The 21,091-nt window shown below is 50.3% G+C and overlaps 1 protein-coding gene across 1 annotated transcript; it reads left to right on the top strand.

The window, feature by feature from the left end:
- The first annotated feature begins 416 nt into the window (after nucleotides 1-416).
- EFHD2 (EF-hand domain family member D2) lies at nucleotides 417-20,530 on the top strand. Its single transcript, XM_044996406.1, has 4 exons — nucleotides 417-777; nucleotides 15,532-15,679; nucleotides 17,608-17,742; nucleotides 18,424-20,530. Exons 1-4 carry the CDS (start codon nucleotides 479-481, stop codon nucleotides 18,556-18,558), a joined length of 717 nt encoding a protein of 238 aa, XP_044852341.1. The 5' UTR covers nucleotides 417-478; the 3' UTR covers nucleotides 18,559-20,530.
- Nucleotides 20,531-21,091: the final 561 nt, after the last annotated feature.

The raw sequence follows: 21,091 nt of genomic DNA on the forward strand, positions 1-21,091 counted from the left end.
GTCCTGTCCAGCCTGCCCCTCCCGTCTGTCCTGCACCGTGCACCGACCTGCCCCGTCTGTCTGTCCTGTGCCCCAGCCCCAGCCCTGTCCAGCCTGCCCCTCCTGTCTGTCCTGCACCCTGCACCGACCTGCCCCATCTGTCTGTCCTGTGCCCCAGCCCCTGTCCAGCCTGCCCCTCCTGTCTGTCTATCCTGCACCGTGCACCGACCTGCTCCGTCTGTCTGTCCTGTGCCCCAGCCCCTGTCCTGTCTAGCCTGCCCCTCCCGTCTGTCCTGCACCGTGCACCGACCTGCCCCGTCTGTCTGTCCCGCCCCCGCCCCCGGGGTGCGGTGTGGCTCGGTCCCGCCGCCGCCGGCCCCGCCGTCAGTCAGTGGCGCTGGGTGGGCGGGGCCGGCTAATCAGCTGGGCCGGTCGCCGCCGCCGCCGCCGCTGTAGAGTCTCGGCCGCGCCTGGCGCCGCGCATCGGGCTCCCGGGACCATGGCCACGGAGGAGCTGGCCAGCAAGCTGGGCCGCCGGCTGCAGATCGAGGAGGAGGGCGGCGGGCCCGAGGGGCAGAACGGGGAGGAGGCGGCGGCGGAGCCCGAGCCCGACGGCCCGGAGCCCCTGGGCGGCGGCGCGGACGGCGAGCTGAGCGCCAAGCTGCAGCGGCGCACGGAGCTCAGCCAGGGCGGCGGGGAGCTCTCGCCGGGCGGCGGCCGCAAGGTCTTTAACCCCTACACCGAGTTCCGCGAGTTCTCCCGCCGGCAGATCCGCGACATGGAGCGTCTCTTCCGGCAGTGAGTGCCCGGGGCCGGCCGGGGGGCGCGGGGCGGCCAGTGGGCACGGGGTGTCCGGGGAGCACGGGGCGGGCAGGGAGCTCCTGGGGCCGGGGGGTACGGGGTGTCCGGGGGGCAGGGGGTTCCCGGGGCAGAGGGTGGGCAGGGACTGGCGGGGGCCGGGGGCACGGGTCGGGCAGGGAGCACCTGGGGCCGGGGGGTACGGGGGGCAGGGGGAGCCCGGGGCAGGGGGAGGCCGGTGGGCAGGGGGGTACGGGGTGTCCGGGGGGCAGGGGGTTCCCGGGGCAGAGGGTGGGCAGGGACTGGCGGGGGCCGGGGGCACGGGGCGGGCAGGGAGCACCTGGGGCCGGGGCATATGGGGCGGCCAGGGGGCGGGAAGTGGGTTCCCGGGGCGGGCAGGGAACGCATGGGGGCCATGTAGGGTGGTGCAGTGAGTTCCAGGGAAGAGGAGGACTGAGGAATTGAGCAGCTGCCCCCCGCAGCCGGTGCTGGGGACCGGGAAAGTGACTCCTCTAAAGCCCGCGGGGGGGGGGGGAGAAGGGGATCCCCCCCAACCACACACGATAGGGCATGGATGGAGCCACTTGCAAACACCGAGTACCGGGTGGAGATGATGGAGATCCTCCTCCCCAGCCCTCCTTCCTCTGGGGAGAGACACCTGTTTTCCTGGTGGATCAAACTCTGGTTGGGGGAATCCAGCCCCCTTCCTTCCCCTCCTGGGGAGCAAATCCAACCACTTCCCCATCCTCATCGCCTGCCCCCGGGGAAGAACAAACTCTGTCTTGGGGGAGAATTTCCCTGGGACACTAATCTGCCCCTTGGGGCATCACTGACCTATGCACAAGTGGGGTGGGGGGTTGTTCCGCTGGCTTTTGGCAGGCTTTGAGATCACAGCCATGTGACGCTGGGGGGAATAGGAATGGTTACATTCGGAGCATGAGGACTTCCCCTTTTCCTCCCCCAAAAGATGCCAGACCTAGCTGCAGTAGAGAGGCTGGGCTTTTGATTTAAAGCAGGGTGTGCAACATGCCTGTGGATAGAAGAGGGGAAAGATATCTGCACAAACTCCCCTCTCCTCTTAAGTGAGTCTGGCAAAGGTGTGAAGCTTCCAGACATCTACAGAAGAAGTTGACCCTGCACAAGAAGGGCTAGTGGTGTGAGGGTGATTAGCATTTCTGCTGCATGCTGAGATAATACCTAGTTCTGCTTTTGTAATAGTTAAAGCTTAGGAAAGTGTGTGTGGGGTGGGGGTTCCGCTTCCAGAATTGGAGATGACTTGCTCTCATTTGGGATTTAACAAGAAAATCCTTCTATCTCTTCCCAACAAACCCAGCTGTGCCTGTGGCGTTATGCTTTGCAGACATTGCTCATTTTAGTGGCGTTAGAGTATAGGCGGCAACTTTTAGAAAAACCTGACATGGCAATAAATTTCACACATCAGAGCAACACTTCCTGCTCTATTAATTTCTGCTGTATTCCTCTTTTCAGTTGGTCTCCGTTCAGTCCCTCCTGAGGCTCGCGCTCTGACAATTACTGCACTAGCGTGCTTCAAATAAGTTATCACTAGTCACTAACGGTGACTATCAGAGAATAAACCTTAGAGTTGTAGAAATTTCTCATGGAAACTGAAAAGTCACTTTTGATCTTCTGGAAACATAAGAATTCTGCAGGCTATGGGTTAAGTTACAAGCTGCAACATTAAAAAGTAAAATAGGCTGGATCTCCTCTGTAAAAATCGGTTTATATGTAACTTGCTGTTCAAACATTACCTTCTCAGGTTTCAGGGTGGTAGCCGTGTTAGTCTGTATCAGCAAAAAGAATGAGGAGTCCTTGTGGCACCTTAGAGACTAACATTTATTTGAACATAAGCTTTCGTGGGCTACAACCCACTTCATCGGATGCATCTGCACCCGCTTATGCTCAATTAAATGTGTTAGTCTCTAAGGTGCCACAAGGACTCCTCGTTCTTATTACCTTCTCAATGTAACAAGTTAAAATTCCAGGAATACAGATCACATTAATGGGCCATGTAGTCTGGCATCCTGCCTCTGGCATTGGCCAGCACCAAATGCTTCAAAGCAACGTGGAAAAATCCCATAATGTGCCTGGTCAATTGTGTAATGCTTCAAGGGCCCAATTTTGCACCACTGCTGGGAGTTTTACTATTGGCTTCAATAGGTGGAGGAACAGGGATGAAATAGGTGGAAAGGATGCTGCTCTGTGTATGTTACTGCCATCAATAGAAGGGCCGGTCATTACTCTTTAAATCCTGACCTTTCCTGCTCAACTATTTTAAATTAGCATCCAGCTGAGACATGACATATGTTGTTAGCCATTTATTTAAACAGGGTTTAGCTAAATCAGTCTAAGAACAAATATTTAGAGAGTTTGTGTGTGTTAACTAGAGAGGCGGCACTAAAAAAACATAAGGCTGTTCAGGCCATTGGTCCATAAGCTCTTAATTGGGCTCCACACAGGAGTAAGTAGGTGAATTTTAATGGCCTGTGACATACAGAAGGTCAGACAAGATGATCTAATGGTCCCTTCTGGCTTTAAACTCTGACACTGATTTAAATAAATACAGTGATGGAACTAAGGGAGATGCTATTGGGGGGAAAAAACCACGGTTCCTCATCTGTTACAATATCTGAAATGTTACTTATTCACACAAAGCGTTTCCAGTAACTTTTCACTACCATGGGCTTTTTTTGTTTTGTTTTTCTGCTTGGACATTAAAAATGGACTAGTTCTGCTTTTGTTTACAGTAAGTTCCTAGTCAAATTCACTTCCAGATACTTTGCACTGTCCTAGTTCTGCTGCATTGTTTTGGAATGTTTGTTTGGGGTTTGTTAATCTGTTTCCGCTGAAATTTACATTTTTCCTGGCTACTGAGATCTTAATTTTGGACCAGTTCTGACCTGTGTGTGTTCTTTTAAAATTGGAGTACAACCCACTGTGCAGGGATAGGCATTGTATGTTGCAGCCTAAAATGAGGAAATGCTGCATTATTGGCCAAAAGCTGTGTCTGGCCATATTCTGGCCCAGCTGTAACGCCTACTTCTGATTACAGAACTACAGAGTGAGCAGTTTCTACACACTCGACTCATTTGTTCTTACGTTACTTAGTTGAACACACTTCCGAGCATTTTGCTGCAGCATGAGGAATGAGAGTCTGTGTGGGAGCTGTTAGGCAAGATTGCAGAGTAAAGCAAAGCAAATTGCATTCTTGTGTGTCAAGCCAGTGCAGCTGGCGTAACTTGGAGAACTAGCAAAATCTAGAGAATTCCAAATCCCCAAACCACTGGCAAATCCAGGTAGCCAGAATACAAGTTCAGGTTACTTTCTGGATTTGCCTGTATTGTCTATATATTGATGAAAACTAGAGCAGTGACAATGCCTGTCAAATTCTTGTGTTAACTTCTCTGTATCTGACTTGTTTGCCGAAGATTTTCTCATTGACATAGATGAATTTGCTGCTCCTCTTTTGCCACAGATGCCTTTTTCAGTGACAAGACTGCCCCCGTTCCGATTGTGTTAACAGACATTTGGTAGATCAACGATGAGGGTCTGCGGGAAGTTTTTCTCCATTGAGGCCTGAGGTGTATACTCGCCCCATAGATCCTAGTGGAATCAAAGAGTGGTAGAGTTCAAGACCAGAAGGGACAATCAGCTCATCTAGTTTGACTTCCGGTATATTACAGGCCACCGACACCACCCAGCACCCTCAGACTAAACCCAACAACCAAAACTAAACCAAAGCACCAGAGCCCGGGGAGACTAAACTGTTCTATGCCACAGTTAGAGAACAGGAGGAAGCGAGGTGCACCAGTGCCCAAGGCCATCGCAGTGCTAGGGAAGTGATTAATCATAGCACAAGGCATTCAGTTTCTAAATGTGTATTTGTACTAAGGTTTCCAGAGCTCACTTTTCATAATCATTGGGACAGTTCATGTGAGTAAGGGTTACCGGTCTGGGTCCTGAGATCTCCTAGCATTACCCCTGCATTTTGTAATTAGCTGCTTTGTAATCTACCTATGTGTGATCTCCCTTATTCTTCATTTTTAAAACCTATTGAACTGACTGTTTCTCATTCTCTCTCCCTCCTCCTGCTTCCCTTTCAGGGTATTAACCTGAGGTGTGATTCAGAGCTTGTCAAAGTCAATGGAAAGTGTCTCCTTGACTGACTTGGTCTTTGGATCAGGCTCTCAGACAGTCGCTTAGATGTCGCATTGAATTCAGCAAATTGCTACTTGCTCAGAACCACATGAGATTTTAATCGCTTGTAATGTAGCCGTGCTGGCCTGTGGCAGAGCCTGCAAAGCCCAGGAGTGAGCGTGTGTGTGCGTAACAGAACCTGGGGGACCCAGACTTCACCCCCTTGCCTCCTTCCTAAGTCAGTTTAAGGCATTTCTGTAGATGTCCGGAAGGGAAAGTAACAATGAAAAGGTTGCAGAAGTAATGCTCTGCCCATGAATATCCCTCTGTTAAAGGGTTAGCCTTAAATTATTTCTCCTTCCTCGTCACCAGAACCACATAGGTAAAGGTTAAAGTCAGTCCACCTCCAAAGCTGTGTTAGCTTGTTCCTGCTTTAGAGGTTTTACTTCTCTTCCTTCGGTGCTGGTATTTTTTTCTAGTTCTGCTTTTCTCCTCCGTTATGTGCTTGCAGGCTGTTCCTCTTCTACCCCCACTGGCTTTCTTCTGAGTTGGGGGGTGTATTTTTGGTTCTGCATTTATTAGCTGCCGCTCAAAAGGCCACGTTGCTGTCCGCATACTTGCGTTTAGTTCAGTAAGTTTCAAATACCTTTAAACTTAATGTGAAATGAGCTCGCTGCTTTCTGCAGTCTCTTGGGTGTGTGTGTGTGTTTCTCTCTGCTACAGCAATTAAGTATTTTTATAAGGCGACCATAGAACGAGAGGCTTAGAAAGACACAGGAAATACAGTCATCTGCTTCTATAGTATAGGTCAGTCACATACTTAGTCATCTCTCTTCCCTGAAGCAGCTGTGGTAGAGATCTAATCAGTACTTGTTTGCCTACAGTATAATATATAATGTCAGACAAAATGCTGTTAGATGTTGCTGAATTCTGCTCCATGCTTTCTTCCTGAAAGGAGTTGGCAGATTGGGGGATACTTTTTCCTCAGAGAGAGAAACTCTCCATCCCCTCCTATCCGGCACCTCTGATTGCAGCCCCGTTACTTCCAAGGTTCTAGAATCTTGGAACCTGCCAGATTCCATCTACACCGGCTTGATGTCCCGACTTCTAAAAAAAATCCTGCTTGGTTGGTGCCAGCAAAGATAACCCAGTGTGGATAGGGTTAAACCAGGGCAAGGACATGCTCTCTCTAACTAGGAGCCTGGTTTTAACACAGTTCATCCTTGTCCTCGTTGCCTGGCCAAATCCCTATTAGATCTGTTGGCGCCAAACTGGTAAACATGGCTGTTTTCAATTATGAAGGGTTCCTGGGACGGTCCTATTTAACGAGGCAAAGAACTGGGGAAGATTTAAGTAACGCAAGCAGGAAGAGCTCGCTAGCAAAGAATTTGAAGGAGCCATTGATTGACCTTTCTGACACAGAAATGCGCTAATGATGCTTCTTTTGAGGTTGCTAATAATGGGGTCATTTACCACTTAGCCAGAGATTAGGAGCACAATTAACGCCTGTCTCCAGGAGAGGTAATCCCTCTTTCCAAGTTAGGAAACAGTGGGAATTTGCAACACTGCAATAATTCATCCACAGGGTGTATTTAATGTTATCCAGACAGAGGCTCGGTTGAAATGCTACATTGAATTGACCCCGCTGATTTGGGGAAGAGGAAGGACTGAGTTACATACAGGACGGTGGGATTTTCAGCTAGAGAGCGGCTACCAGCCCTGGCTCGCAAAGAGTGAGTCACGCCAGCGAGAGGGGAGATTTGCTCTATAGCCCAGGCTAACACACTGAAGTTAAAATGGATCCCTAGAATAACTTAAGGAAGGGGAAAATAGGGGCATGTGCCTAATACAGGGTGGGATCTTCAAGGCAGGTGCATTGGAGCTGCATTTGTTGCTGTTTGGTGAGAATCCAGTCTAGAGAGAAGCTGTTTTTTCTCCCAGGCTGGCTTTGTCATCAACTACATGTTCAACCAAATGTATCCAGGCTTCCATGAGAACTTCCTTTCTTCTACTATAGTAGGAAGGTCCACAGAGCATGTGGCGTGAGAGGTCCGAGAACTAGGGTGACCAGACAGCAAGTGTGAAAAATCGGGACGTGGGTGAGGGGTAACAGGAGCCTATATAAGAAAAAGACCCCAAAATTGGGACTGTCCCTAGAAAAGCGGGACATCTGGTCACCCTACCTGAGAGAACCATTGCTGCTACCAAAGCAAATTGCACCCCTGAGTCACAGGCTGGCTCAGTTAGAGGCTCCGCTCTGGAAAGCCTCCGCTCCCCTAGCGTGACAGCTTCAGAGCTGCGAGGCGCGCCAGCGACTGCTTGTTGCAGAGCCTAAACACAACTTCTCCCCCCTCCCGCAGAGGGAAGAGAGTCTTGCTTGCGGTAACGAACAAGGTGGGACCAATCTTTGGTCTTCCCTGGTGGAAGAAAGGAAATGATCAGGTGGGCACGGGCGTGTTTTCCGGAGCGCCGGTGCTTTGCTGGCGGTGGCGAAGTGCCGGATTCCTGCAGCTGGACAGCGCCGAGAAGTCCCTCTGCCACTGAGCTCTGAGGGCAGTGGGGGCGCTGACTGGTCCGTATCTTAAGAGCCCAATTTCCCTGCTGGGTGCTTAGCACTAGGATCAGAGTCAGGGCACTGCCCTCCAGCTGATCCTCGTTGGAGCTCCTGTGGCAGGGAGGGGAGGGTGAGGCTGTCCCCTCCCTGCAAGCCAGGCTTGGCCTGGCCCTTTTAGGCATTCTCGGAGGAGCGAAGCCCAGGGATACACGTCTGTCTGGGAATCTCTTCACTGTGTCCACCCTCTCCAATGCAGGAGTCACTGCAGCAGCTCGAGGATCCCGGCCACGTGGGTCACTAATTCTCTAGGGGCTGCGTCAGGGAATTCTGAACAGGGGAATTAAATGGTTCTGTTCAGCGCCCTGCAGAGGGGAAGCCGGACCCTCTGCTGCCACCTCTGGAGCCAGCACAACTGGTGGGTTTCTTTGGTGGGAGGGATAGCTCAGTGGCTTGAGCATTGGCCTGCTAAAGCCAGGGTTGTGAGTTCAATCCTTGAGGGGGCCACTTAGGGATCTGGGGCAAAAATCTGTCTAGGGATTGGTCCTGCTTTGGGCAGGGGGTTGGACTAGATACCTCCTGAGGTCCCTTCCAATCCTGAGATTCTATGACCTGTCCCCAGGTCGGTGTTTCATGGGTCTGATTTCACTCCAGGACAGCCAGAGACGCTAGAGACTCGCCACTGGGATCTTTGGGCCTTCCCGTGTTGGGGAGAGAGTGTTCCACACACAAGGAGAAGTTGAGTTATGCTAAGTTGTCCACAATGAATAGAACAGAGACACGGTTGTCGGGGCAGCCCCATGTGCTCCTCTCTTCTGCTCAGTGGGGGGAGCATTGTCCTCTGGGGCTGGATGAATGTTCTGCAGGCAAGATAGTTAATGGGAGGCAGTCTGGAATGTTGGTCCGCCGCCAGTAACTCCCGACAAAGGTGTAAAATGACTAAGCCTTTGTTTGTGCTGCAAGGTAGCTCTCCGCTTTGGCTAGCAGCGTGGGCGTCTGGAATCGCAAACTGCCCCCCGCTGGCAGCCAGGACTCAAAAGCAGGTCTCTGTTCACACAGGACCAGACAAGGCACAGCTGAGACTTTCCATTCCCAAACTCCTAAGCACAATTGTGAGACTTGCCTGGGGCATTTTCAGAGCTCGCTTTCAGGACCGGAAATTACCCTGATCCAAGGCCTTTGCTCTGTTAATCCCTGGGCCAGTGCCAGAAAGGCTCTGCTGGTCTGAGGGACCATGCAGAGATTTAAGGGACGCTTCCTGATGCACTGTGTCTAACAGAGAGCGTTGTGTACCCCGGGAAGCAGCGAGCTCCATCTTTCCAGTGCTGTGCAAAGCTTGTTTCCAACCCTGGCAAAGTGGAAGATTAAACTCTTTCCCCGCCTCCACCACCTGATACGTTTTCCGGCTCAGGAGCGGATTTACCATGAAATAAACCATGCGGTGGCACGGGGCCCCCAACCACAGAGGGGCCTCCCAAAATGCAGGACAAATATCTGACAACCTGCCCCCGAGTCCAGCCGGCGGCGCGGCAGGGTGCAGGCAGGCAGGCTGCTTGCATGCCATGGTCAGTGGCCCCATGCCGCTCCCGGAAGTGGCTGGCTGCTGGCACGTCTCTGTGCACCCCTGGTGGGGGGCGGGAGGGATGAGTCAGCTCCAAAGGCTGCCCCTGCCCCAAGCAACGCACGGAGACCCGCTGCCCTCCTCCCCCAAGGGGCATGCTGAGACGTGCCAGCAGCAGCGAAGCAGGGCTAAGCCAGCTTCCTGCCCGCCCTGCCTCCCTCTCCCCGCGCCGCTTTGCTCCGGAAGCAGCCGGCACATCCCTGCGGTCCCTCGGGGGGGGGGGGGCGGATGTTTCCACTTGCTGCCCCCGCCCCGAGCACCGACTGTGCAGCTCCCGTTGGCCAGGAACTGCAGCCAATGGGAGCTGTGGGGGGTGGTGTGCGGAGACCCCCTAGCTCCCCCCACCTAGGAGTCGCTGACAGAGGGTGTGTACGTCGGTTGCTTTGGGAACTGTGCCGCCTGAGGTGTGCGCTGCCGCTCTGCTCCCCTGCCCCAGCCCAGAGCCTGCACCCCACACCTAAACTTCCTCCTAGAGCCCGCACTCCCCCCTGCCCCAGCCTGCACCCCGCCCCCAGACCTTCTCCCAGAGCCTGCCTCCTGCACCCCAACCCTCTGCCCCAATCAAGGTACCTCACTTTATTTTCATTTATGTCCCATTACTTATAATACAGGAGGAGGACGAAGAAAAAAAAATGAAAAACAGGGCGGGGGGGAGATAGAGACAATGTTTTTGGTTTTTTTTCTTGGCTGGGTCTCAAGGCCCCACAAACTCCAAATCCACCGCTCTTCTGGCTTCGTTTTTGTAGACCAGACGTTGACCTGCTGGTTCTACAAACCTAACACCTTGTACCATCTTGAAGCAAGTGGGGCTGCCATTCAGCTGGAGTTCAGTACTTCTGAAATTGGGGCCACCCGCTCCAGGTCATTGAATTACCAACTCTAATGGTGAGCCAGGAATTCCTGAGTTCTGAACTCAGCTTTCCGACCAGGGGCTTCTCCCCATCTATAAACCTGTACGAATATCTGCCTGTCCCAGAAGGGCGTTGGGGGGATGTCTGCAAAGGGCTTTGAAGATGAAAAATGCCAAGTAACTAAGAGAACCGCTGATGGGGAACTATCGAGCAGTGCCGGGAGACCTGTGCTAGGTGCAGCGATCATCCAGATCAAACCTATAAATCGTCCTGCTGAACAATTCAGCTAAAGAAGATGGAGAAATTCCTGCCTGATGTTGCTGGGACCTACTCTGACACCAGGTGTTTAGTGAAATTGTGCCAGGGATGTGCTAATGACTTATGAGGAGAGGCTGAGGGAACTGGGCTTGTTTAGTCTGCAGAAGAGAGGAGTGAGAGGGGATTTGATAGCTGCTTTCAACTACCTGGAAAGGGGGTTCCATAGAGGATGGAGCTTATCTGTTCTCAGTGGTGGCAGACGACAGAACAAGGAGCAGTGGTCTCAAGTTGCAGTGGGAGAGGTCTAGGTTGGATATTAGGCAACACTATGTCACTAGGAGGATGGTGAAGCACTGGAAGGGGTTACCTAGGGAAGCGGTGGAATCTCCATCCTTAGAGGTTTTTAAGGCCTGGCTTGACAAAGCCCTGGCTGGGATGATTTAGTTGGTGTTGGTCCTGCTTTGAGCAGGGGGTTGGACTAGATACCTCCTGAGGTCTCTTCCAACTAGGGTGACCAGATGTCCCGATTTTACAGGGACAGTCCTGATTTTTGGGTCTTTTTCTTATATAGGCTCCTATTACCCCCCACCCCTTGTCCTGATTTTCCACATTTGCTATTTTGTCACCCTACTTCCAACCCTAATCTTCTATGATTCTTTAGGGAAGTCAGGTAACTTCAGCACGTGTATTCTAGGGACAAAAAACATCAAGGTCTTCAAACAAACTCGCTAGCTGTGCCTTGTGAAAGCAATTTTTGAGTATGGCTATAACTTGAATCTGCTTTCCTAGACAGCCTGCCAGATTAATCTGGCATTTGCAGGGAGCGGGGCCTCGTGTTCTCAAGGGTAGTTTCCATCTGTGACTTCTGCAGTTGTTGGCTGCCTGACAGTGATTCACAGATAAGAGTCGGTATGAAGACTTCACCCTAATCAGAAGAACCTTCTAGTTTATGGACAAACTATTCTGACTTGTTAAAGTACAGCCACCTTGTTCCAAGCCAGTCTGAATGGAGCAGGTAAATGGCGTAGCAGCGTAATAGTCACTCTCAGTACCAGTGTCTACCAGGTAAGCTGATTCACCAGTTCTCATTGCTCAATAGAAATGAAGTCATTGTTAAAACACTGATCCTTGGGCCATCTCTCCTGTTCTGAAAACCGATGCAGAGCTACTCTGTGCCTTAAGAAAAAAGAACAGGAGGACTTGTGGCACCTTAGAGACTAACAAATTGATTTCAGCATAAGCTTTCATGGGCTACAGCCCACTTCATCGGATGCATGTAGTGGAAAATACAATAGGAAGATATCTATTTATATATATTCCATATATATATATATATATATATATATGTATTTTCCACTGCATGCATCCGATGAAGTGGGCTGTAGCCCACGAAAGCTTATGCTGAAATCAATTTGTTAGTCTCTAAGGTGCCACAAGTGCTCCTGTTCTTTTTGCAGATACAGACTAACACGGCTGCTACTCTGAAATCGATGCCTTAACATTCACGTCTCTTGTGTCAACATAGACATATATATTAGCAGGAATCCTTCGTCTTAGCACAACATTCCGGTGTCTGGACATCATGGCAGAAAGACGAACGATAAATAAGAATGTTTAGGTTATTTATTCCACCCCATTATATTGGCGGAGACATCAGTCTCTGGGTTCAGTCCTGTTGCTTAGTGCATTTATTTAATAGTTACATATCACCAGTTGTCTGCCTCGATTGTAGTCTGTGTGCTCTGTCCAGGTTTGTCTTCGGTCCCAAACATTAAAGGTTTGGGAGATCAAATGTCTTATTTAGATTTTAAACTTCCCCTCAGAGTTTATGATGATTCAACAACTGAAGGGCAGTGTTTCCTCCTTCTTTAACAGATGTGCATAGCTACGTTAGTGTGGATGCTGTCTTGATGCACCCACCAGTCCTATATTTAATCTGCCTCTGGAGTACGATGTTTTCTAATTTAGTATTATTGAATGGGCTTAGAGTGATCACTTTATTAGAAATCTCATATATGCCAAGTAATGCAAGCACTGAACCTCGTATAGCACATGTGCCCATTTTACCATCTAGGACTTACGCAGAGTTGTAGGATGTCTTCAGATAATGATGAAGCAAGTTAAATCCACTCAACTCCAAGCACGTGTACAGCTGTGATACCATTTCAAAAGTAGGTTGGCTTAGGTTGAAGGAGGATTATCAAGGCACAGGTCTCAAACCAATTTCCATGCTTGGTCGTGGTGGGAAGATTTACCTGGAAAAGCTCCTCTTGTACTGCAACAAATTCTTTAGCTTAAGTGGTGCACGCTTCAGTGGGGAGAAAAGCATCTGGAGTGTTCGTTTCAGAAAAAGCACAAAGTATCATTCGGAAAGCATCCACTCCCCCCTGCAGGGAGCCTTTTAATGGGGCTGTTAATGCAAGTGCATTCTAAGCCCCGAGAGCGGTGAGCAAATGGAGCACTCGGCTGTGTCCTGGAGGGCTCAGATACCATTGCAAACCAATCTCGTTTCAGTCAAAAGTAAAACTAGATGCTATAAAAAGACACTCTCGGGTGCCTTTAGTGGTGTCACGCATGCCTCCGGTGGTTTTGAAACACACCCAAAGCCATAGTAAGCCACCAAAGCCCGGCCTGTCTCATCTTAATGCTTGCTATAAACGTTCAGCACAAACGTGTTCTGTGATGGGATTTATGGGGCATGTTCACAATGAACCTTGACTATTATTATGGTGGGATATCGGCGTCCTTATGGGGAACCCTGGACATCCTTATGGGGAACCCCTGGGCCAGGACCCAGTGGATCATAAGCAACACTTTGACCAATAATTGCAGCCACAGCTCTCTTGCAGCGTGACTGGGGGGCTGCATCTGAGGATGATAAACCTTCATGTCTCTTTAGGCACTCCTTAGTTACAGAGAATGCCTAGCCAGAGATGAAACTAAGAGAGGAGACAGAGGGTGTTTTGAGGTCCATTGGTACATGCCTGGTGATGAATTTCGATACTGGGTGCTTCCAGCCACATCCTGGCTATCTACATTCTGGCTACTATTTTTAAATACATGCTGATTCATTGACCTGGGAGACTTTAGAGGAACCAGATCTTCATCTAAAACCTCACAATATCATAAGCCTCTAGGGAGGTGTGTAGTTTCCACTATTCATTTCTTAAACAGGAAGGTTTTATACAGCTCACCAGGCAGATCATCTGCACGCTGAGGGGGTGGAGAGGCTTTCCTAGAATGTGCAGACTCTTAATTGCTTTTCCTCCCATCCCGGTAGCTAATTTCATACCTGAATGCGCCGTCTCCCCCTCTTCAGAGTGGGAAACAAAATTCCTGCTCCTGAGTACTCAACTTGGAGTGCAGCAGCCAAGCTCCATAAAGATGTGTCTATAACAGGCTGAAGCCACCAGCTGGAGATCTGTAAGACTACCTCTTACAGCTGGGCTCTGCATGCCTGACATTCACAGCTCAGCTGCCAGGCCTGGCGGCTTGTGCCAAGGCTCTCTCCCTCTCTTCCCCCAAGCTTTTTAAGAGCTATTGCTTGATACAGAGTGTTCTGAGACTGCCAAAGTGCTGCCATTCCATCTATTTAGCTAAATCTGTTCAGTTTAACAACGAGAAGGTTAAAAAGGTGACTTGATCGCAGGCTATAAATCTCTGCTTGGGGAACAAATATTTAATAACGGGCTCTGAAATCAAGCATGGAAAGGGTTCACGCATAATCCCATGGCTGGACGTTGAAGCTAGACAAATTCAGACCGGAAATGAGGCATACATTTTTGCCAGGGAGGATAATTAACCAAGGCTCATGGTGGATTCTCCATCACTGACCATTTTAAAATCACGATCGGGCGTTCTTCTAAAAGCTCTGCTCTAGGAATGACCGTGGGGCCGGTCCCTGGCCTGTTATATGGGAGGTCAGACTGGATGAGCACAGTGGTCCCTTCTGGCCTTGGGATCTCTGCTCAAGGAAGTGACGGCACATTACCCGAACTTCTGCTCACTTTCTGGGGCTGCCCCGAGTCGTGTCTTAGAGTGACGGCTGTAGTAAGTTCTGGTTTTGTTTATGCCCCCGGTACAATTTTTGGAACAATAAGCAGAAGAAATATTTTAATGGTGCAAAAAAAAAAACAAAACCCCACAACCAACCCTGCAATTTCCTCCTTTGCTCGCTTTGTCCTTGTCTCTTTGCAGGCCATTGCACTCGGTACCGTCAGTAGCGCGGTGTCGAAATGCTTCCTGCTCTTGCTTCCTGCCTTGCCCCTGCTTCTTGGCATGGCCCCGTGCTCTTTCCGCACCCACGCAGAGTCTGGTCTTTGTCCTTAGCGTGGCGTTGTTTGTGGACGTTGTGATAAGCTCCAGCGATTGCCTGGATCGGAGGCTGGAAAGCAAACAGACTCACCCACTAAGTAGAATGGAAAGGCTGAGCTGTACCTTAACTCTTCTTTGCACTCTGTGACAACAGACTGCATAGTGCATGGGGGTAGGCCATTAAGAGACAAAGGCAGATCCATGATTTTAAGCACTTATTTTATTCTGGACTGTGAACTTCCTGTTGTGCTTTTGTACAGTGGGGAAATTGTACCGTTGGGCAGTAGATCAGCTTCCTAAGCTGGAGCTGAATGCCAGTGACTGTAGCTGCTTTTACCGTGTGTGTGTGTGTGTGTGGTTGTTGTGTTGTGTTGCTGGAGAGGGAATTGAAAGTTAGAGCTTCAGGGTCCCAAGCAGGAAGGGGATTGCATTTCCTGGGTGTGTAGTTCAATCCCAGGCCAGGCAAAGCTCTTTGATTCACTCTCTGCCAGCTGGAATGAAGCTCTGTGGAGTTACATTTCGAGGGGCTGTAGTGAAGCATCGGGGGCAGTACCAGCCCTGTGCATCACTTCTGCTGCTCTCCTGGACAGAGGTGGATTTCACTCTTAGTAGGTTATATCTGCCCCTCCTGATGGTTTGCTGCATGGCCCTGTGGGGAAAGGAAGGTAAATTTCACCCATCATGTGTGATCATGTCTCCTTCTAATGGCTGCTGTCCACAGAGGAGGACAGCTAAGACTTTAGCTAAGCTAACATTTAGCTTTACTGGGAGAGGCCTGATCATTTGATACTGAAGTCCCTGAGCTCCACTGACTCCGTGGTATTTGATGAATCCACGGTGTAGAGAGACGGTACAGGTGGGCTGGCAAACGCAGCACTGATGGGGAGCGATAGGACAGGGCCTTCTAGAAGAGTGCTGATAAGACCAGAGGCAAATTCACAGGATCTGAAATAGCTACTTCTGAAGGGAAGCTGGTCTCTGTAGTTATGGTTTCTGTCTCTTAGGTATGACGCGGGGAAAGATGGCTTCATTGACCTGATGGAATTGAAGCTAATGATGGAAAAACTAGGAGCATCACAAACACACCTTGGGCTGAAGAACATGATCAAAGAAGTAGATGAAGATTTTGACGGCAAACTTAGCTTCCGGGAGGTAAGGCCTTCTCTAGTGAGCAGTGTCCGGGCGAGGGCTCCAGGGCAGTACGCCCATCCCGGTTTGTGTGCCCGATCCATGGAAGCACCCGATCCTCTCTGGGGATACTGAGATTTTTAGATGTTTCTCTTCTCTGCCAGGGCAGGACAACTGCTCCTTCACTGGCTCCACACTGATCTTTGCACCCTCGGTTACAGTGTATAGCTAATCACGCTGCATGTGCCTCCGAACCCTCCACCGCTGAATATCTGTGCTGTGCACGTTCAGTTTCCAGATTCCCCAGCCTGTTTCTCCTGCCACGGCCCTAAGGGAATGGCCTCCCAGTCGAAGGCAGGAGAATTCAACACATGCCCTGTATAAATGTCTATAGAAGCTGTGTCCTGGGGAGAAGCTTGGGCTGAAATGCCAGAGAAGCTGCATTCAGGCGGCGTTACAGCTGGCAACGTCAACCTGGAGGCCACAATGCTGGGCTCTGATCGATATAATTTTAACTGTTTAACCGGTTAATTTTTTAACCAATATTTACATCCCTAAATCTGCTATTGCCTTGATGCTTCTGTGTCCATTTTCCCCCCCTCCACTTATGCCTTTGCCTGTGCTGCCTATCTCACCTACAAAATCCTCCTTCCCTCTTTGCATCACACATCCTCATTGTACTCATTTCAGACCCCCTCTCGACACTCCGGCTGGCACCAATCTCTGCTCTGGAGCTTGTCTAGGATAATATAAGAAACCGTTAGGCCTGCTCGCCCCAGAATGTCTTCCCCCCCACGGAGTCCCCACCCAGGGGAGGATCGCTATATCTGTTAGATTTTAAGCTCCTGGCAGGCATTAATATATTCTTCCGCCTGTGAAGCACTGTGCACTCCTGCCGGGCTATCTGAATAAGGGATAAGGCTAACGGGGCAGTTGTGTTTCGGTTGCTGCATTCCTGCAGCTCTCTAGGTCTCTCCAGCACTGGGTCTCAGCCCCAGGGTAGGACACTCATGCGGACACGCAGCCCCTTGCATTTAAAAGTCTTCCTTCCTTGCAGGAGATTTCCATGGATTTACGCTGACTGCACAGAGACCCTGGCGCTCCCTCGGGATAGCATCACCCTAAACATGCTTCCTGTGGGAGACAGGCTGCTTGCCTCTATAAACAGCCTCCGTGCCAAAGCACTTCGCTCTTGGGGCGTCTTAATGAAGCCTCTGCAGATCAGATGAGATCCCCTTCCAAAAAGAGAAGTGAGACTTGAGTGCATTACTTTGCCTGGCTGCTAAGGGGATTACATCTTCCTGGTTTACGCACTGTCCAGGCAGTTGCCAGTGCCTTCATTCTCTGTGAGGGACATGGCTGCATGCACGCCTGAGCGGCTGGCATTCATGCTGGCTTGCTCTATGCAGTTATCTCGGCACTTGCCTTTAAAATACTAATGAGCAGATGTGCAGCAGACATGTGATACGGCTCAGTATCACTCACAAGATGAATATTCATGGTGTTTGGTCTTACAGTAGCTAAATAAGATAGTAACGCTGCCCAATGATCTAATTTTCAGTGTCTCACCTGTCAGCTTCCTGTCTTTCCTGGTTACACGGCAATCTCCTAACTCGCACTCTTGTGCTTGATACAAAACGTTCAGGGTCAGTTGTATCAGGCCAGGTCCAGTGGTCAAGACATTGGCATCTCCCAGCTCTGCCACTGCTGGCTTGTGACACCTTGGGAAAGTCACTTCAGCTTTTCCTTCTCCTCTTCGGCGGCGGAGATTGTGTACGTTGTTCAGGGCAGAGGCTGTCCTCTGGGTCTGCACAGCGCCTAGCGCCGTGGGACCCTGGTTGTGGTCAGTAATAAATAACACGGGGCAGCAAGTCTTACTTGGCAGGATTATTCTCTTAGGTCCTCCGGCCTAGTTCCACTTACTACAACGTTGTGCCTCTTCCCTCTGACAGTTTCTCCTGATTTTCCGCAAAGCCGCGGCGGGCGAGTTGCAGGAAGACAGCGGGCTTCACGCCTTAGCGCGGCTCTCGGAGATCGACGTCTCCACGGAGGGCGTGAAGGGAGCCAAAAGCTTCTTCGAGGCCAAAGTAAGGGGGGGAACAAAATACAATTTGAAGTCATTTGAGTGCAGCCAGGAGGGGGATGGATGGGGGAATACGTGATGTCGGGGAGGGGCGGGAGAACGTGAGGGCGTGTTCCATTAGCACAAGGTAAAGGGTGGGCAGGGAACGTGTGTGCCGGGACTGGTAGATGGTTCTGACCATAGTGCCCAGTGTTCAGATGTCCTATATAACCAGTGTGCGTCACACGATGGTTTACAGAAAGCCACTCTGGAGCCAGACCCCCCTCCTCCCCCGCGCGCACACACACATACACACACACACACACACCCATTGCCGTGCAATGGCAGCTGCGTGCCCCCGAGGGTGGAGCTCGGCTTGCAGCCTGCAAAGCTGCTGCCTGTGGCATCCGCTCTTCCTTGCGAGTCTGCTGAATCGCAGCCGGGACAGCAAAGGTGCCGCGGCCCAGCACGTGCTGCTGGTTCGCAGGTGACAGGGTTGGATTGTGCTCTGTAGATGAGCAGTGCCCAAAGGGCCGGCTAGAAACCTCGCTGTTAGGGCCCGATCCCCAACCCGCTGAAGTCAGTGGAAAGTTTCCCTTAGACCCCGCCGGGCTTTGGCTGATGCGCTTTGTGAGAAATCCTGCTGCCAGAGGCCTTGCGGGGTGGGCTCTTCTGACTCCCTTGCCAAATGTGCTTGAACTTCCAGGTCCAAGCTATTAATGAGGCCAGCCGCTTCGAAGAGGAGATCAAAGCCGAGCAGGAGGAGAAGAAAAAGCAGGCGGAGGAGATGAAGCAGAGGAAAGCCGCCTTTAAGGAACTACAGTCCGCCTTCAAGCAATGATCAGAGGGCGGGCGGGGGTGGGTGGGCGGCAGCCCTGGACAGGACTTCCACGGTACAGAGTGCCAAGGAGGTGCCGAGCGAACTACTGTCTGGGAAAGATCCGGGATGATTTGTGTAAGTGATGGTTGAAGGGACCAATTTCTAAAGAACATTTTTTTTGTCTGTGAATCCAGAGTTGTTGGGCCACCTTCAGGGACGGGCTGCTGGCAGTTTTGTTTATCATCCTGCTTCCTTGCACTGTAAATATGGCAAGTGAAGACTTGGTTTCCCATTGGTCTGTTAGCTGTTCTGTGACGATGTGTGTCTGCAGGTGTAACGTTGCTTTAAAAAAAAAACACCCCCCCCCCCCAAACTTTCCATGTGCTCTGAACTCGTGTGTGTTTTCTAGCTGTGAACCATTTTGTAAACCAAACCGTAGGGTAAGCACTGTGGCTATGCCCCCGGCACTGAACGTACCGGACTCTGGATTAGTAGTTCCTGCTTGTGCAGAAGTGCCTCAGGCGGCTGGGAGTGCGCGTAGTCTTCTGGAAACATTCTACACTTAATGCTTTAAATCAGTCCCTTTAAAGGCCCGTAGCTGAAACCGTTCCAAGAATCGTCTGTGGGGAAAGCCCGCAGCATGGTCAGTCAACTGAACGTGGGGTGAGGAGCCGGGACGCTGAGTTCTAATCCTGCCTCTGGCACTGATTCACTGCGTGGCCTTGGATGAGTTGCTTGAAACTTTTGGTGCCCATACAATGAGGACAAGGCCACCTCCCTTCACCAGGGGGTGGGATGAGAAGGTGGATTTTGAGCAGGGCTGGCCTGCCTCTCTGTGAGATGCTAAGCACCAGAGACTGGTCCTAAATGGTTATACACACTAAGGGCTCAATTTTACAATCTGGACAGTTCCCTGAGCTGCCTTTGATGGCAGTGGGAGTTAAGGACTCACAGCACCTCCAGGAGTTGCTTGGCATAATGCTGACTTGAGACCCAAGTGCTGCAAAGCTCTGCCTCTCTCTGCATTCCCTCTTGATAAGCACTTAGTACCGAGGTGTTAGGGGAAAAAACCTCAGCCTAGTTCTGGACGATGCAGCTAACGCTGGCATAATCCTGTGTATGTCACCTCAGCTGGTTTGTAGACACTGTTCCCTGTGCAGAAAGAGCCATGGTGGGAGAACGAACGCAGGGGATGTGTCAGTATCAGGCCTAAACATTTTGGTCACTTGCAAAAAATTAGGGGAAAGCCACGGGCCAGCTGGGGAACCTTGCTGAATACAGCTACGGCTCTTTAACAACCAATAAACATTCAGGCTGGAAAAACACCTCTCTGAAAAGTGCTTTTCTATGTCTTTTGCATGCACTGTGATTTTTAAAAGAAAGGGACAAACTCTAATCACCGGTGTTCGGTCCTTTCAGGTTTTGTAACGAAACCATACACGTAACTAATGTCTCTAACTGCATTTATGACGAGGTCAACTGGAATACACAGAAACCTCCATTGCACTAAGTGGTGTTTGTAATGAAAACCAATAGAATTGTCTTATGCCTGCCTGTAAGCATGGAAAGCCCTAACTAACCCTTAACGTCGTCATTCAGATGAGGAAGTGAAGTGTGAAAACGGAAGACTTGACATTTTAGTGTTGATGTTTGCTGCAAAAAATGTTTAAAAAAATCCACACCACTGGTATGCAAAATTCAGATTGTCGTATTCATCATGAAAACTTAATTGCTTGATTGCTTTTTGACTAACCCGGTATTTTGGTAAAAGATTTTAAGAAGAAACCCATTGGTGGATGTAGAGGCTTTATTATTTTTCATATGGTTATCTGCTCAAAGATGATATTAGTTTCTTCCATTCTTGTACTGCTTTTCTTTAGCAAATGTTTATACAGATGAATTTAAAAGTTGTTGCTTTTTTTTCAAAAGCTACTTCCATTCAGTGGTACGATTATTTTTTTTAACTAAACTAAAATAAAAACTATATTTCTTACACGTGTGTGGCTGATGCCTGGTGAATTTCAAATGCAAAGGGATTTATTATTATTATTATTATTATGTATTTATTATTCTCTGCCTGTGGCCCATAAGTCTGTCTAGGCTCCTGTGGGCTGTAATATTGTGGTCTCATTCCAGTGGTTGGATTTAGCAGGCAGGTGATGGGTGGTGGTGGTGGCCTGTGATAGACAGGTCAGATGCTCTGGTGGTCCCTTCTGGCCTTAAACTCTGATTCTGTGCATCAGTTGCTTGTTTCAATCCTAGCAGCAGTGCTGCTGTTTAAGTGCAAAGCTGCCCATTCACCTTGTTTTGGGCATGAATTAAGCATCAGGTCGCTCAGCGGTGTCAGGACTTTGGCAGCTGTGCGCATGCGCAGCATCTGAAATGTAGGAGTCTAGGGGACTTCACCGGTGGAAACTTAGGTGTCTCCAGAGCAGTGGTTTTGTGAATGGCACTGATGCCTACGTGTTGGATTTAGGTGCTTCACTGCCACTTTAAGCACCGAAGACCCACTGGGGAATCTAGCCTTAGGTTGCCCCTCTGCTGAGGTCAAGAG

The sequence above is a fragment of the Mauremys mutica genome, chromosome 21, assembly GCF_020497125.1.
Source record: "Mauremys mutica isolate MM-2020 ecotype Southern chromosome 21, ASM2049712v1, whole genome shotgun sequence".
NCBI classification, from domain to species: Eukaryota; Metazoa; Chordata; order Testudines; family Geoemydidae; genus Mauremys; species Mauremys mutica.

Bases quoted from the DNA above. Each gene is read 5' to 3' on its own strand.
- EFHD2 (XM_044996406.1), top strand. From the start codon at position 479: ATGGCCACGGAGGAGCTGGCCAGCAAGCTGGGCCGCCGGCTGCAGATC. The intron at 778-15,531 runs GTGAGTGCCCGG...TCTGTCTCTTAG, and splicing joins ATGGAGCGTCTCTTCCGGCA to GTATGACGCGGGGAAAGATG. The intron at 15,680-17,607 runs GTAAGGCCTTCT...TCCCTCTGACAG, and splicing joins GCAAACTTAGCTTCCGGGAG to TTTCTCCTGATTTTCCGCAA.